This window comes from Lissotriton helveticus, chromosome 3_2 (genome assembly GCF_964261635.1).
Source record: "Lissotriton helveticus chromosome 3_2, aLisHel1.1, whole genome shotgun sequence".
NCBI lineage: Eukaryota > Metazoa > Chordata > Amphibia > Caudata > Salamandridae > Lissotriton > Lissotriton helveticus.
In genome coordinates, this window is record NC_136062.1 from 10,270,194 (window position 1) to 10,285,762 (window position 15,569).

The 15,569-nt window shown below is 47.2% G+C and overlaps 1 protein-coding gene and 1 long non-coding RNA gene across 4 annotated transcripts in view; one reads left to right on the top strand and one right to left on the bottom strand.

The window, feature by feature from the left end:
* TM6SF1 (transmembrane 6 superfamily member 1) overlaps nucleotides 1-9,484 on the bottom strand; it is a 622,619-nt gene extending 613,135 nt beyond the window's left edge. For both annotated transcript variants that reach the window (XM_078684737.1, XM_078684736.1), the window contains exon 1: nucleotides 8,977-9,484. In XM_078684737.1, the coding sequence (XP_078540863.1) occupies nucleotides 8,977-9,068 (92 nt within the window). In that variant the 5' untranslated portion in view covers nucleotides 9,069-9,484. The remainder of the gene's footprint in view (nucleotides 1-8,976) is intronic.
* Nucleotides 1-15,569, top strand: part of LOC144826417 (uncharacterized) — a 905,759-nt gene that overhangs the window by 436,429 nt on the left and 453,761 nt on the right. The gene's annotated exons all lie outside the window — the stretch shown is intronic.

Below are 15,569 nucleotides of genomic sequence, written 5' to 3' on the forward strand. Positions count from 1 at the left end.
CCAAATGGTTTAAGAAGTTGGATCTTGCCTCTGCATACCATCAGGTGGTGTTAGATCCTTCTTCAAGACATCTGACCGCATTTTCATCCCCATTTGGTACCTATCAATATTGCAGAATGCTGTTTGGCCTTCCATCGGCGGCAGCAGTTTTTCAGAGATTGATGAGTCAAATGTTTAAATCTATCCCTGGCGTTGCTGTTTTTCAAGATGATGTTTTAATTTTTGGGGAAACAAGAGAAATTCATGACAGCTCACTTAATCAGGTTTTTGAGATTATGCAGGAGAAGGGAGTAGTACTCAAAAGTTAGAAGTGCATGTTTCTTAAGGAGAACGTGTAGTTTTTGGGTCATGTTGTGTCGCATAATGGTGTTGAGCCCCGTCTGGGATTAGTTAAGCCTATAGCTGATGCATGTCCACCAAAAGATAAGGCTGGATTGAAGTCCTTCAGTGGGCTCAGCGAATTCAATGCTAGATTTATAAAAGATAATGCTTCAATGGTTCAGCCTTTGACTAATATGTTGAAGAAAAGTGTTCCTTTCAAGTGGGACAAGAATTGTCAGGAAGTTTTTCATTGGATCAAACTACAGTTGTCTAGTGACAGGATTTTGAAGCCTTTTGGTCCTGACAAAAAGTGTACCATAACGGTTGATGCTAGTGGTTTTGCTTTGGGAGCTGTCCTTACACAGAATAATGGGAATACTGACAACACAGTAGGTTACGCCTCGAGAGTTCTGAAAGGAGCTGAAACCAATTTCTCAGTTATCGAGAAAGAATTGTTGGCTTGTTGGTGGGTCATCAGGAAGTTTAATCCCTTTATCTGGGGTAGTCATTTTGTGTTGAGGACTGATCTCAGTCCCTTAGTTTCTATTTTATCAGGTGAGAAAATTAAAGAGCGCACACCCAGAATTGCGAGGTGGTCTTCAAAATTGCTACAATACAATTTTGATGTTGTTTACTTATCTGGTCCAAGGAATGTACAGGCTGATTTTCTTTCCCGTTTTCCTGTGTCTGAGAATGAATCTGATTTGGAAAAAGAAGAGGATCAGGATGACTGTTTTGTGGCTGCTTTTGATGTTGAAGGAATGTGTGCTGTGAGTGAGTCTGAGTGGAGGAGAGAGATGACTAAGGATGTGGTTCTAGGACAAGTAATACATTTTGTCAAAAAAGGAGGCCTAAAGAAAAATACGTGTCTTATCAATTCCAGACCTTTGTAAAGGTATCACAAGAGCTCACTGTGGAGGATGGTATCCTCCTACGTGGGGAAAGGCTCATTCCGCCTGAAAGTTTAAGAACTTGCTTGCTGAATGGTGCACATGAGGGGCATTTAGGCAAGACCTTGACGAAACGGAGACTGAGAGATGTTTTCTGGTGGCCACATATGGACACGTGTGTGGATGTGTGGTTTATGGATCATCAGACAAGAGCTTTAAAGTAAGGACACCACCCATGATACAAATTGGAATTGATTTAGTTGGGCCATTTAATATGCTTCCTTCCTCTTCTCGCTTTGCTGTAGTGGCTATTGATTACTACTCCAAGTGGCCAGAGGTCCGATTCATGAGTGAGATTTCCGCAAATATCATTCATTTCTTGAAGGACATTTTCTTGAGAGAAGGGTTTCCTTCTTATATTATGTCTGACAATGGTGTGCAATTTGTTAGTTCAGAATTTCAAAAATGTTCGATTCAAGGAGGGATTATGCACCAGAAGAGTTCCTTTTATCATCCACAAGCAAATGGCCTCGTTGAGCGGATGAATAGAGTTTTGAACAATTGTATGCAATGGGCCATTGCTAGCAAGTGTGTTGTAGAAAATGCTGTACGTTCAATGCTTTGGTTTTACTGCACTACTGCACATTCATCAACAGGAGTTTCTCCTTCGAACTTTTGAGAGGAAGGAAACCTTCAACTAAAATGTGCCCAGGTTGGATGTCGAAATGGGTAAAGATGAATGTTATGGATGATGTGGATGGTTATGTAAGATCGAATGTTAACATGGCTCAAGAGAAGCAGAAGAAATATTTCGATGAAAGGAAGAGGGCTTTTTCAACGAAGATCTGTGTTGGAGATGTTGTGCGTATTAAAAGTCCACTTCACACACCTAAGGGAAAGATAAAGTTTTCTGAACCTTGTATAGTTGACAAAGTTTATGGGAATGCTATAAGAGTTAACTACAAAAATTGCTGGAACATTTGCAAAGTGATTAAAGAGAAGAATCAAAAAAGATGTCTGGCAATAATTTCAATGCAAATGTATCTCATGAGAACTCAAGTGCAAAGTTTAATTATTTTTCCAAATGTGTTAATGAAACAGCAACACATCTTGGCAGGAGCTTGCGTGTTTGTAAAGTTCCTTTGAGATTTAGATGAGGAAATGTTGTACACTGTTTCTATAATGTCATTTTAAACAACATTGTTTAGGTTCATATTTCTACCTTCTTTTGCTATCTTGTTCTATGTTGGGGTTTTTTCTTTCTTCTTATTCACTTCTCTCCTTTGTGTCTGTATTTTCTCTTTACCTGATTTGCTCTTCCTCTATGTTTATTGTTTTAGATTTTGGAAATAAGGAGATAATGTAGTATTCTCTAGTTGGAAGTATGGGTGCTCCAGCACCCATAGATAGAACCCTGGTGTTTGTGTGTTCTGTATTCCTTTGACAATGTGATGGTTATGAGGCGGCAGTTGTTTCCTGACTCTGAAACCCCCTGACTGCTGTCGTGTGTAATGATTGTAAGCGGTCTAGCTTACGCACGTACACGCACCCCTACAACCGCAGGCCAGGCGTGGCCTGCGGCGTCAAATAAAAGAAGGACGGGCGCTCGTGCAGGTCACTTCCGACCATGACTCTGGTGTCGGTGTGGTCATCACTGCTGCTGCGCGTCCTGCCCCCGCGCAAGATCGTGAGCCCCTTTAGGCCATAAGTGGCTCACCAACGCAGAACAGTACATTGGCGACGAGCGGAGGGGGCCCAACCCTCGCCCGTACACCTGTGCCCGTTCGGAGCATCCTGCTCCGTCCCACGGTGCCTACCCCGTGTCTGCCATTCGGCGCACCCTGCCACACTGGGGCCTGCGTGCCTGTCTTTTGCCTTCACACCGCGGCCACAGCAACACCCTTGGGGCAGAGTGGAGGAAGCGGCGTCCGCACGCTGCCTGAGACTGACGTCACCCAGGGAGGAGCACGACCTGCTGCGCGAATACCACGAGGCGTCCTTGAGGTCTACGGACATCGCGACGGAACTGAGGTGAGCCGCACAGCGACCAAGTGGCGTCGCAGAGCCAGCGCAGGAAGGGGAAATAGCCAAGATGGAAGATATGGCTTGAAAGATTGGAAAATTATTTTGTGGTGACAAGAGAGACAGACAATGCAGTGAAACGGTCACTTTTGCTACACTATGCGGGCGATGAAATATTTAGACTGTTCAAGCACCTGCCCAACACGGGGCCAACGAAGGACTATGACGCAGCGGTCGCTGCTCTGAACGGCCATTTTGACCCCCAACTGAATGTAGACTTCGAGGTCTTCAAGTTGGGACAAGCACGTCAGAGGGAAGGTTAGACGATGGACCAATTCCATGCCCGCGTCAGGGAGCTGGCTAGCTCCACCGACGAAGACCAACCAACAGCCATAAGAAGGCAGATCATCCAAGGATGTCGAGACAAGACGCTGAGAGGGGCGATTCTGCGCAAACCGGGCATATCGCTAGAAGATATCTTAATCCTCGCCAGTTCTCACGAACTCTCAAGCGTCAGAGCCACCACCATGGAACAGGCACTACAAAAGCCACAAGCCAAGACAGAAACCATTAAAGTGGAACGGGCGGATGCAGTATGGTCCCAACCACGTGGACCACCGCAAAAGGAATATCAGAGGGATCCACCTCGAGCACGATGTGGATACTGCGGGCATGAGCCCCACGCGGCCAAGGACTGCCCGGCCCAAGGGAAGACATGCGCAAACTGTGGAATACCAAACCATTTTGCATCGGTGTGCCGCAAAAGAAACACGTCAAAGACATTCAGAAAGTCACGGATGCCCACAAAAGCCGTCCATCAACTATCACTGAACGACACAGCGCCAGCAAGGGCAGAGAAACACCTACCCACAGTGTACGACGACTCGGAGTTGGAGGATGAGGAGGCATACATCGTCTCATTCGCACGAGAGCTTAAACAACGACGACGGCCACAGCCCACATGCATCGTGCAGATGGCGGGAAATGAGGTCAAGGCCATAATTGATACTGGCGCCACCGTCAATGTGATGGGCCTGCAACAGTTCAACAAACTACGCCCACGGCCTGAGGTAAATGCCATCCAAGACGAGAATTTTTGCCTACGGAGCGGACACACCACTACCCCTAAAAGGAAAAATCACAATACCAATCCAGGCCGATGAGTCACAGGTAATGGCAACGATCCACATCATTAACCGGGAGGCCGACACCTTGATAAGCAGTCACACAGCAGAAGATCTGAAACTTATAGCTTTTGCAAACCGCATAAGGGCACATCAAGTAGATGAACTGTTGGCACATTTCCCCGAACTATTCAAAGGCCTGGGCTGCATTAAATGTGAGCCCGTCAAACTGCATATCGACAGGTCGGTCACTCCCACCGCCTTACGCCACCGTCGGATACCTTTCCACCTACGCCCACTGGTGGAGAAGGAACTGGAAAAACTAGAAACCCTGGGCGTCATCGAGAAGGTCACGGGGCCCACCCCATGGGTGTCGCCCATGGTCATTGTAGAGAAGCCCAAGCAACCGGGCGCAATCCGCTTGTGCATTGACATGCGGCTACCAAATAGCGCGATCCGAAGGGAGAGACATCTGACCCCTACCATGGATGACATCGTCGCTGATGTAAACGGGTCGAAGTGGTTCTCGAAGATAGACCTAAACGCCGGATACCACCAGTTGCCCCTAGCGGAGGAAAGTCGCTTCATCACCACCTTTAGCACCCACCTGGGGCTCCGACGCTATAAACGGCTGAACTTCGGCATCTCTTCAGCGGCGGAGGTGTTCCAGAACACCATCCGGGAACTCCTTTCGGGATTGCCGGGAGTCATAAATGTCAGCTATGACATCCTGATACACTCCGCCACCGCATCAGAGCACCACAAGCACCTGAGGGATGTCCTGAAGAGACTGAGTACCCACGGAGCAACACTCCACAAAGAGAAATGTCAGTTCTTTCAGCCCTCAATAGAATTCTTTGGGTATGTCTTCAACCAGGAGGGCATCCAGATTGATCCGAGGAAATCTAAGGCCATCAAAGACGCTTTAGCGCCAAAGTCCCCGACAGAAGTGAGAAGCTTCCTCGGTATGGCCACTTACTGTGGCCGATTCATACCGGGCCTGGCCACCAGGAGTGAGCCGCTACGAGCGCTGACCAAGACAGATGCCCCATGGCAGTGGGGCTCGAGAGAAGACGAAGCATTCCAGGGGATCAAGGATGCGCTCCTGGAGAAGGCCACACTCTCCTACTTTGACCCCACGAAACGTACGGAGGTGATCGTTGATGCCAGCCCGGTGGGTCTCGGCGCCGTCCTGACCCAAGAACGTGAACCCGGCCAGTGGACAGCATTAGCTTTTGCCAGTAAGGCCTTAACCCCGACTGAGACCAGGTATGCCCAGATCGAGAGGGAGGCTCTCGCTATTAAATGGGCCTGCAGCCACTTCCACTTATACCTACAAGGCCACCCGTTTGTAATGGTCACTGACCACCAACCACTAGTGTCCCTTTTCAAGGGAACAGCCCCTCACCCGCCACCTCGCATTGAACGATGGGTGATCCAACTACAATCATACGAGATGGAAGTCACCTACCGCACAGGGGCCAAAAATCCTGCGGACTACTTGTCACTCCATCCCTCACAACAAGAACCTGAACCAGCGGATGACGACTGTGAGGAGTACGCTCAGTGGGTGGCCCTCAACTCATGCCCGAATAGTATGACCATAGAAGACATAAAGGAAGCAGCGGCCACCGACAATGTATACCGGAGATCGCTTCAGGCAGTCCAAGACGGATCGTGGGCTGAATACCTACGCCCACCCACCTCCTGGGCCGCGGAAGACAAAGAATCACTCACAAAAATTTGGCGAATACGACACGAGTTGAGTGCCACGGACGACGGAGTGTTGCTAAGAGGGTCACGGCTGGTCATACCCCAAAGCCTGAGACACCGGGCGGTACAACTCGCCCATGGAGGGCACCAAGGCACGACAAAGATGAAGGCGCGCATGAGGGAGAAGGTATGGTTTCCAGATCTGGAGATCAGGGTGGAGGAATATGTGAGAAACTGTATGGCTTCCCAATTGACGAGCGACCCGGAGAGACCCGTGCCAATAATTACAGAAGACGCCTGTACATCTCCCTGGACCAAGGTTAGCATAGACTTTGGAAGCTTCCCAGGAGAAGGACATACACTAGTAGCCATCGACTCATACTCCAAGTACCCGTTAGTGGAGAGGGTTGTCTCCACTGCGTTTGCACATGTAGGACCGGCGTTGGAAAAGATCTTCTCCATGTTCGGCTACCCATCGGAGATACGGAGTGACAACGGGCCGCCTTTCCAAGGGGCTGAATTTGCCACGTTCCTCAAGACAAGGGGAATTCGACACCGCCGCATCACACCTCAGTGGCCCCAGGCAAACGGAGACGTGGAGAGGTTTATGCGGACCCTCAATAAAGTGTTCCGAATCGCCTTAGTGGAACAAGCCGACCCCAAACAAAGACTGCACGAATTCGGGGCACTCCCCACTGCGCAACACAAAGGAGCCCATGGACCCTCATGTTCCAAGGACCACGGAGAGACCTCCTCCCCACTGCCCCGGGCTGGACACCACCCCCGGCCGACACAGAAGAAGCCCAGGCACGGAGACGACAAGGGAACCAGCGTATCAGCATGCATAGGAGAGCCAATCCAAGGAGCTTAATCCCGGGCCCTAGAGTGATCATCCGGAACAGACGTCCCGGGGGGAAGTTCCAAACCCGCTATGAACCGGGCACGTGGACAGTAACGTCAACAAAAGGCACCATGGTCACGGCCCAAAAAGGAGAAGAGGAAGTATTACGAAACACCTCGTGGTTCAAGGCCCTCCAGCCGGAGCCCAGACAACAATCGGAGACAGCAGAAGAGGAGAGCCAGTCAAATGGGGCGACTTCTGGAGAAGAAAATACTAACCCCCCAGAATGTCAAGTGGAAGAGCAGGAATCCACAGTATTGTCCCAAACATCGGCGGCTGCAACCAGAGACACTCATCAGAATAGTGAAGGTGGCAGGGGCAACGCCCGAAGATACAATCTGAGGCCCAACCCATCACCGAGCCAGAAATTGAAAGACTATGCCTGCCTGCTGAGACCCTGAATCTGTCAACAAGGGACACGCAAGTACCCAGGCACTTTTGGTTAAAATGTTATAAGACCGATTTTGACTTTCATCTGTTGAAAAAGAAAACAAAGTGTATAGTTGGATAGGGATGTAATGATTGTAAGCGGTCTAGCTTACGCACGTACACGCACCCCTACATCCGCAGGCCAGGCGTGGCCTGCGGCGTCAAATAAAAGAAGGACGGGCGCTCGTGCACGTCACTTCCGACCATGACTCTGGTGTCGATGTGGTCATCACTGCTGCTGCGCGTCCTGCCCCCGCGCAAGATCGTGAGCCCCTTTAGGCCATAAGTGGCTCACCAACGCAGAACAGTACATCGTGCATCTCTTGTCTACAATAAACTCATTTTAACCATAATGAGACTGAGAAACTTACTACAGACTACTATGCGTAAAACATCCCAAAGCGTTGTATTGCAAATGCCCCATAATCTCGCAGTGTACTCTATCAATGTAACACATGAATGTTAAATCTGCGTAATAACGCAATAGCGCACAGCCTCGTTCGGAATTGTTCCACGTGCTCTTCTAGATGGAACATCCCTGTCCCTTCTTGGTGAGTGCGGTTAACCCAGTCGTGGTGTTTCCGTTTTAAACGGAGCTTGGCGGGCTGCAGGGGGTCAGCATTGCAACAACCTGCCAAGCTCGCCAGGCACCCGCAGCTATTGTTGCTAGCGCCCATGCCCACATTTGTCTTCTGGCAGTTGCTATAAATAACACACAGGTCGGTATTTCCAAGGAAAGAAAAACAGCAGAACAAAAATGGCTACTGCACAGCTTGGTGGGCTGCAAAATAAACTTCGTCTGTGAAAAATAAAATGCAGCCTAACGTGAATAAATTGGCAGAAGTACATGCAAGTGGCAGCCAGCCTGGAAACAATCGTTCAAAGGAAGAGGCGTGTTGGTCGAAAACAACACGTGGACGCAAAGCCTTTATCTAAAGACACAAGTAGATAAGCAATGTATATGAGAGCTAAATCCCTTAAAACAGTAATCGTGAGCCTTATTATGCAGCTTTTTCTTTGCATTAGTTGCCAACCAGTAAAAAACTGTCGTTTTCGAAGTAATATACTCTTGGTGCCTTGAAGCTACATAGACTACAGTTACGCTGTTGGCACTGGTTAACGCCCTGCGATACACACATGCACCTACATCGTTTTCTCATGCCACCCCGACTATTTAACATATCATTCACCCCTTTAAGTTATGCTGTTTTAAAATGTTATGCTTATCATTCTATGCATCCTTATGAAATGCTACACTAAGCTGTATTTTTCTTGTATGAAAAAGAGCTCTGATACCCACGGGTGTTATCTAGCGCTATATAATAAACTTATACATAAACTCCACTTATCGCTATTATTACCCTCCAGTTTTCAAATCGACTCACAGTCATTAGTCCTGAGTTTTTTTTATACATTATGATGCAGATTGTGTGAGGTGCAGTCCTAAAGGCAGCTAGACAACTATTCAACCCCCAAAAGCCAGAGTCTGAGACCTGCCTAGATATGTTGCACAGCTGTGTTGTGGCGCGCGCCTGTATCCCGCGCACCCTGATAGCCACGCACGGCAGCTCCTCACCTGCTGGTTGCAGCCACAATGTTGAAGAGGTAGGTGGCTGGAATGGCTGTGAGAGACAGCACGAAGACCCCGGTGGCCGCAGAAGCGCTCATTGTGACTTCCGAGTGTATTCTTTTTACCCTAGCCCCTTGTATTTTTCTAACGCACACGCGTTGCTTATTTCATTTCTTCTCCCGGCAGACTGCTCATCACATTGCCCTGCAGACTTCTCGGCGCTAAGTGGAGCAGGCTGGTCTCACAAATGGACCTGCGGTCAGTGCTGCTGGTTCCAAACCTCAAACTTTGTCAAGCCAAGTTCCAGCGCTGGTGACGCCCCTCTCAGCATCCATGGCAAGGTATTTCTCGTGAGAGGAAACGCGCTCCGCCCTGCTCCAGCGCAGCCCAGGGAGGTGTCCTGGCCCACTACGGGCAGCAGAAACCCGAGCCGCCCTTGTTCTCCGCACTGACAGAGCAGACAACTGCTGTCAGGGAGGACAGCGCGGACGCATTCCAGCGGAGCACGGCCTTTGCCAACGTTCACACGCTGCACGGAAAATATAAATGTGACATCACTCGATCGACAAGTCTATGGGCCACTCACAAGGCAGTATGCAAACATTTCACGGCGTTAGGCGGGGCAAGGCGTCTCAGGCGGAATGCATTTTTAGGTCTCGCCTGTCGATGCGCATGCGCATCGAGCAAGCGAGACTATAGGGGCTCATCCAGACTTTATCTAACTTGCAAGGAATCGTGGCGATTCCTTGCAGTGCCCGTGACTTTTAAGCTCAATGCGCATGTGCATTGAGCTTAAAAGCGCGTGCACAGCCGCCCGCATTCCTCCGACACCTTTGAAGTGAAGCTTAGCTTCACTTCAAAGGCCCGGTTCTTCACACCCACATGCCGCTCTGCCCTGCTCCGCCCCCTCCCCTGAGTCATCCTGCCTGCCCCTTCCCGCCGTGTCGCATTTCTCCTCCCCCCTCCCCTCTCTTCCCTCCGTCTTGTTCTTCTTGCTCACTTGTCACTCTTTGCCCCTTACTTCTATCCCTTCCTTTCTATTCCCTCTCTGAACCTCCTTCTATGCCCATCTCCTGTTCCTTTCTTTTCTCCAACATTTGCCACGTCTGCTTTCCTCGTCTCCCCACACGTTTGCCTCCCTTTACCTCTGTTTCCTTAGCTCCTCGTTTCTCCCGCCTACTCTCACATCTTTCTCTTTTCTTTCTACCCTCTCGCCCCCACTTCTCTTCGTGCTCATCTGTTCTCCACACATTTCTCTCACTTAATTCATCAGTCATTCTCTCTTTGTTTCTGCTTACTGCCTCAATCCAATCGCTTTACTTTTTCTTCTCAATTCCGCCCACACCTCTTTGCATACACATTTTCCTAGTACTTTCCTCGTTACTTCAACCCCGTTCTGCGCGCACTTTCGCTCTGTCCATTTCTCTACTATTCCTTATCTCCGAACTCCGCTTCAGGGTCCTGCTCCGCCATCTCACCTGCTCTTACCCTTGCATTTTTTCTGCGATTCATCGTCTCTTCTCTCTCTTTTAGTTTTATTCCTGTACACTTTGTATATTCTCCCTTCTTGGTGCTCGGCTCAGGTTTTACCAGACTCTCCCGCGTCACCCCCTGTCCTCCTGTTTTCCTACGGCCTCTTTCATTCCCCATTCTCCCCGATTTTCTTCTCGTAGACAACTGTCTGCCTTTCTCCGCGTGCGCTCCTTTCTTCCCTCCCACGTCCCCAGAGGAGCTCCCAAGGTGAAGCCCGGCCACGCTCACCTCACTGCGGCCCATTAAGTGCTGTATTTGTTCTGGTCACTGGTCAAGGGCTGGGCCGTGCCGCTACCCCTGGCAGCTCCCGCTGGGGCCGCATTATCACGCACTGACGCCCAGCCATTTGTCACCACTTCCTTAGCGGATGAAGAGGGGCTTCTGGGTTTAGGCGGGGATGGGGGGAGGACGCCAGTCAGCTATTATTATGAAGACCACCTATAGAAACCAATTCAGCATGCCGCAGGCTCTTTTATTGAAACACACTGCTAGTCTGGGCGCCCGCACGTGACGTGACTTCATAAATCCTTTAATATTTATATATTTATTTTTTTAGCATCAGAGCCCTAAAGTCCCCAAGCATGATGTCCAGGGGAGACAGCATGGGTTGAAGACCCTTCTGGCCCTGGGGACACTACCAGACTGAGAGAGGCTCTGTTTGGGTGTGGTGCTATTGTATATGTGTATGGTGTTTACTGATGCGCACAGCAACTCTGAGTGCAGTCTCTTTCAATCGCTGACACACACAGCACGTTCCCATCTAATTGTGTGTATACAGTACAACATATTATATCCTATGTCTTCATTAACAATATAGTGTATCTGTACTGAATATATATCCAGCATTTCAGACTGCATTTCAGAGCTTTTAAAAATGTTTATGGCTTTTTTTTTTTTAAATTCTTTAGCATTGGCTACAGGAAACAAAAATGCTAAAGATTTACAAAAAAAACCCATAAACAATTCTAAAAGCACTAACTCTAATGCTGCGAGACCTATTGCATTTTCAATGCTTGTTTGTTATGTGTGCTAGGAGGTCTTGAATAGTTTGTTTAGAAGAAAAGCAACTTCAAAGATACAACGTGGATTGTAAAAGGCTGGGCAACTATGTTTAACTTAAACAAAACACATTTCTGCTTCTTGGGATATCTTCCAGCTCCTACACCCAAACTCAGTTGAACACAAGCATATCTATCATTAAGTTTGATTAATGTTTTGTTTGCAAAACGAATAGCAGGTGATTGCTTTGGGCTCATCGGTTCGCCCATGCCATCCTAACGAATTGCTTGCTCCAGGGAAACCACATTTTCAGATTCCCTATTTTATTAATATTAAATCGGCCTCCGAGGCCCTTGTTCATAAAATATTAACAATATGTTTGGGATAAAGCGTAGGAGCAGGGTGTCTTCTAAGGGAAGTCGAGTGAAGAATGCTTTGGAATGGGGCTTTAATTAAGGATTGGGTCGTACAGGCAGAAGGAATGTGCCTGGGAAAATATAAAATTAAGAGCCAAGGAGCTCACGAGGCACCAGAGCGAAGGGAATTCTCTCTTTCCACGGAGTCTTTTCAGCCTCCTAGATTGGATGTCTGTTTTCTCCATAGTGCTTTAAGTGGGCAGATACTCAGCACCTGCACTTCATTTATTTGGAAGGGATAGTACCACAGTACGGGCACTTTTCCCAGTGTTTTTATTGGGAAAGTACCAGCACTTTTCAGTAGCAGACAAGTACATGTACAACAAGGAGTATCTGCAGGTCTATATTCCCATTTCAAGCACCGACGAGAAAGGTGATGTGTCCTCTATAACAGTCTGGAAGAATGCCAGATGGGGCTTCAACCAAGATGGCCGCACATTCCATTTCCCACGAGAGTACAAACTATTGTGGGAAGTCCCACTGCTCTTGCAAGGACTCTCAATGTTAATGCATCTACAGTAACTACCACTGAAGCTGTGCCTACGGGAGTATTTATTATTATCCAGTGCTCTAATATCTCTGTGCACCACACTTGTGTCGTGTTTCTCCTCTTCCCCTTCGTGCCTTTCCCCTGTATAGTATTGCTGCATGGTGGACTCACGGGCCTGTGAATGATCTGCCTTATTGCTGTACATCGAACCAGGCGACTTGGGGCCTCTGTGCAGAGATATGGAGTCCGCATGAGTCTGTGTATTGTTAAGAGAGCATAACAGTAGCAGCGATTCCTTACTTTGCTCACCATGGCACAAATACAGCCTACCCGTTGATCCTTGAGAACCAAGTGCATTTTTCACAGCCGCAACACATTCTCTTTAATTTCATATTGACGAAAAGGCCATAAGGCCTGACCCCATTTTAAGTAGACCAAGGCTCAATTTTCTGTATTTTTGCAGACTCATTAACTCGTCTCCCTTTGACACAGATGTTGTCTGTTCATATATTTCCAAGTACCTATGAGTGTCAAGTCACCCAGACATAGACATGAACAAGAGACCTGATGCAACATTAGTTTTGAACAATTTCCATGTTATCTTTAGTCCAAGTAGACCTCCCAGGATATTGCAGCATGGATTATGAAATTTTACGCCACAAAAATAGAAATTTTGTGGCTCACTGTTTCAAGTTTTGCAGCATTTTTGCAGCACCTTATTTAATGACATTTAATAATTATGTCCTAATAAAAAGGGATTCTGCAGGAAAAACACAGGATGTACGCTTTCCTTATCACAACAGCATTCTGCCACACTCTAACTTCATCCTCCAAGACTTAAGGACAAGGCAGTACCGGGCAGTACCTGCCCATTTAAAGCACTGGATGCCCATCTAGTCGCTGAACTGCACAGCATGAAAATTGAGGCTCAATTCCAGCTTCTTGTTTGCCCAAACTGTGTGGTCTTAGGCAAATACTGATTTTTACTGAGCCTCCTTTTTGTTCATTATCACATATGAGACAGCCTTGAAATATGTGAACACAGAATGTGCGCTGTAAAACAAAAAAGGATCATTTTTGTGCAGCGCACATCCGGATTTAACATGTTACCAGGCACTATCATTTGTGTTAATGACTTCATTGGCACATATGACATCACCTAGAAATATATGAACTCTAGATGTGTGCTGTTACAACGCAGGGTGCTAATATAGCACATAGGTAACATTTTGAAGAGTGCAAATCATGATTCGTAAAATTGCGAAAAGCTTGGGGGTCTGTTCAAGGTCAAACAAGAACAATAGCCAAACGGTTTAGTTTGATTTGTCGTATTTTTTACCTTATTTGTTTGTGAGAATGTGTCTGAGACCAGCATCTTGATGCTCATTGGTTATACAAGTGATTCATATGGTGATGTTGGAAATTCGATCTTAGATAAGATACATTATGAAAGGGCTACCACATAACCACTTGTCAGGAGAGATTCTTCACCCCTGATTATCGTGCAAGATACTGCCAGAGAAGATCTGGACTGCCAGATATGCTACTTTTTCAGACTATCTACTGAGAGCTGATATCGAGCCCAAGTCCAGGAGGAACTGATGCTGATGCGACATGTGTTTGCCTTTCGCAAGGAACACAGCCTCCTTGACTTCTGATAAATACGGCGGTTTGCTGTACAAGTATGCAGAGCACTGATTCTCTCTAAAAAACTCTAGTTGCAAGTTATAAACACTCCATGCTCTTGTAGCTCAGTGCATAGAAGTAGGCTTTAGGGTGGTCTGTTTTTTAGATGATATTTTAACCATGATAGAAATGCTCATCCTATTCTTGTTGTTCGAAACATGCATTTGTGCTGTTTTAATTGTGTTCTGTGTGGTTGTTTTAGATGTGCTAATCAACAAGATGCAACTGTTAAAACATCCAAACTTTTTAAAGTGTCGTTTTCTCAGTGCAGTTTCTGTGTGTGGTATTGAGAAGAACGAAATTGGTTTGTTTTCAACCACCATGGTGTACCTGGTTCCCTGTTTAGGGACTGCTGGTGACCCAAAAGCTTTGACACCACTTTAACTATGTATTGGGTGGGGTATTGCGGGCTAGAAAAACCTATTGTTCACATTCAAACATTGGTGCATTGAACTAATTTGGCTCATGTCACCCTTGTGTATAAAAACCTTATAGAACAGAACCAAAGACTCGGTGAAAAATTGGTTCCTAGCGTAGGGCCTGGATGTTTTGGGAACCCTTGCATAGTTTCATTTGGATATGTATACCCACATTAACCATTATTAAGTTTTTAAGGAAATGTCTGTAATATTAATGATTACCACCTACAGGGAATAAGGGACCACCTATTGGTATAGGTTTGTCAAGCTTGACTTTTAAAAGGTTATTCACCATTCTGTGGGTTTTCCAATTCTTTGAATCCATTCCATTTGAATCCATTTAGATGGTAGCCCGTATCATGATAGGAGCCAAATACTGGGAAGTTGTTACGCTGCATCTCAAGCTTTGCGGTGTTCAAGATGGGCGGAGGAGGGTATTTACTTATGTAATAGCTGCTCATACGGCATATGCCTTTGAGATGTTTTACTCATGGGTGGAGTTGGATGCTACATACACTCCCTCAGGGTAGTTACAAGCTTTTAAGGCTTTACCACCACCTGCAAACTGCACATTATATGGATAACCAATATTTGGGAATCACCTTGATTTACCAGAAACAACAGAACTGGTTATCTGGACAGCTAACACACATGCAGAGGTAAATTCACCTGGGACCTCTGAGCAGTGAAGAGACTACATGACCAGTTTTAGCTTGTTACACACCAGTTCCTCATCACAACACCTTGGCACTTGCGGAGGTGGTAGGGGCATTAAATTAGACAGTAACCTTATACAGTAGACATGTATAGTTTGCACTATGTACCATGAGCTCTAAACATGCTTTCGCAGCAGGATCAGCAGTTCTGGCACAGGAACAAGCTGTTAGCCCACAAACTAATGACGCTGTCGTGGGGAAGTCTCCCACGAACGGTGAAGAGATTCCCTTTTGGGCTGCTCGCAAGACTAACCAGTTGGATGCAGTCTATCCACATTTAGCACTTACTATGCATCTCCGTCTTGGGATGGTGTCACCAGAAGAGGAATGTAACACCTGG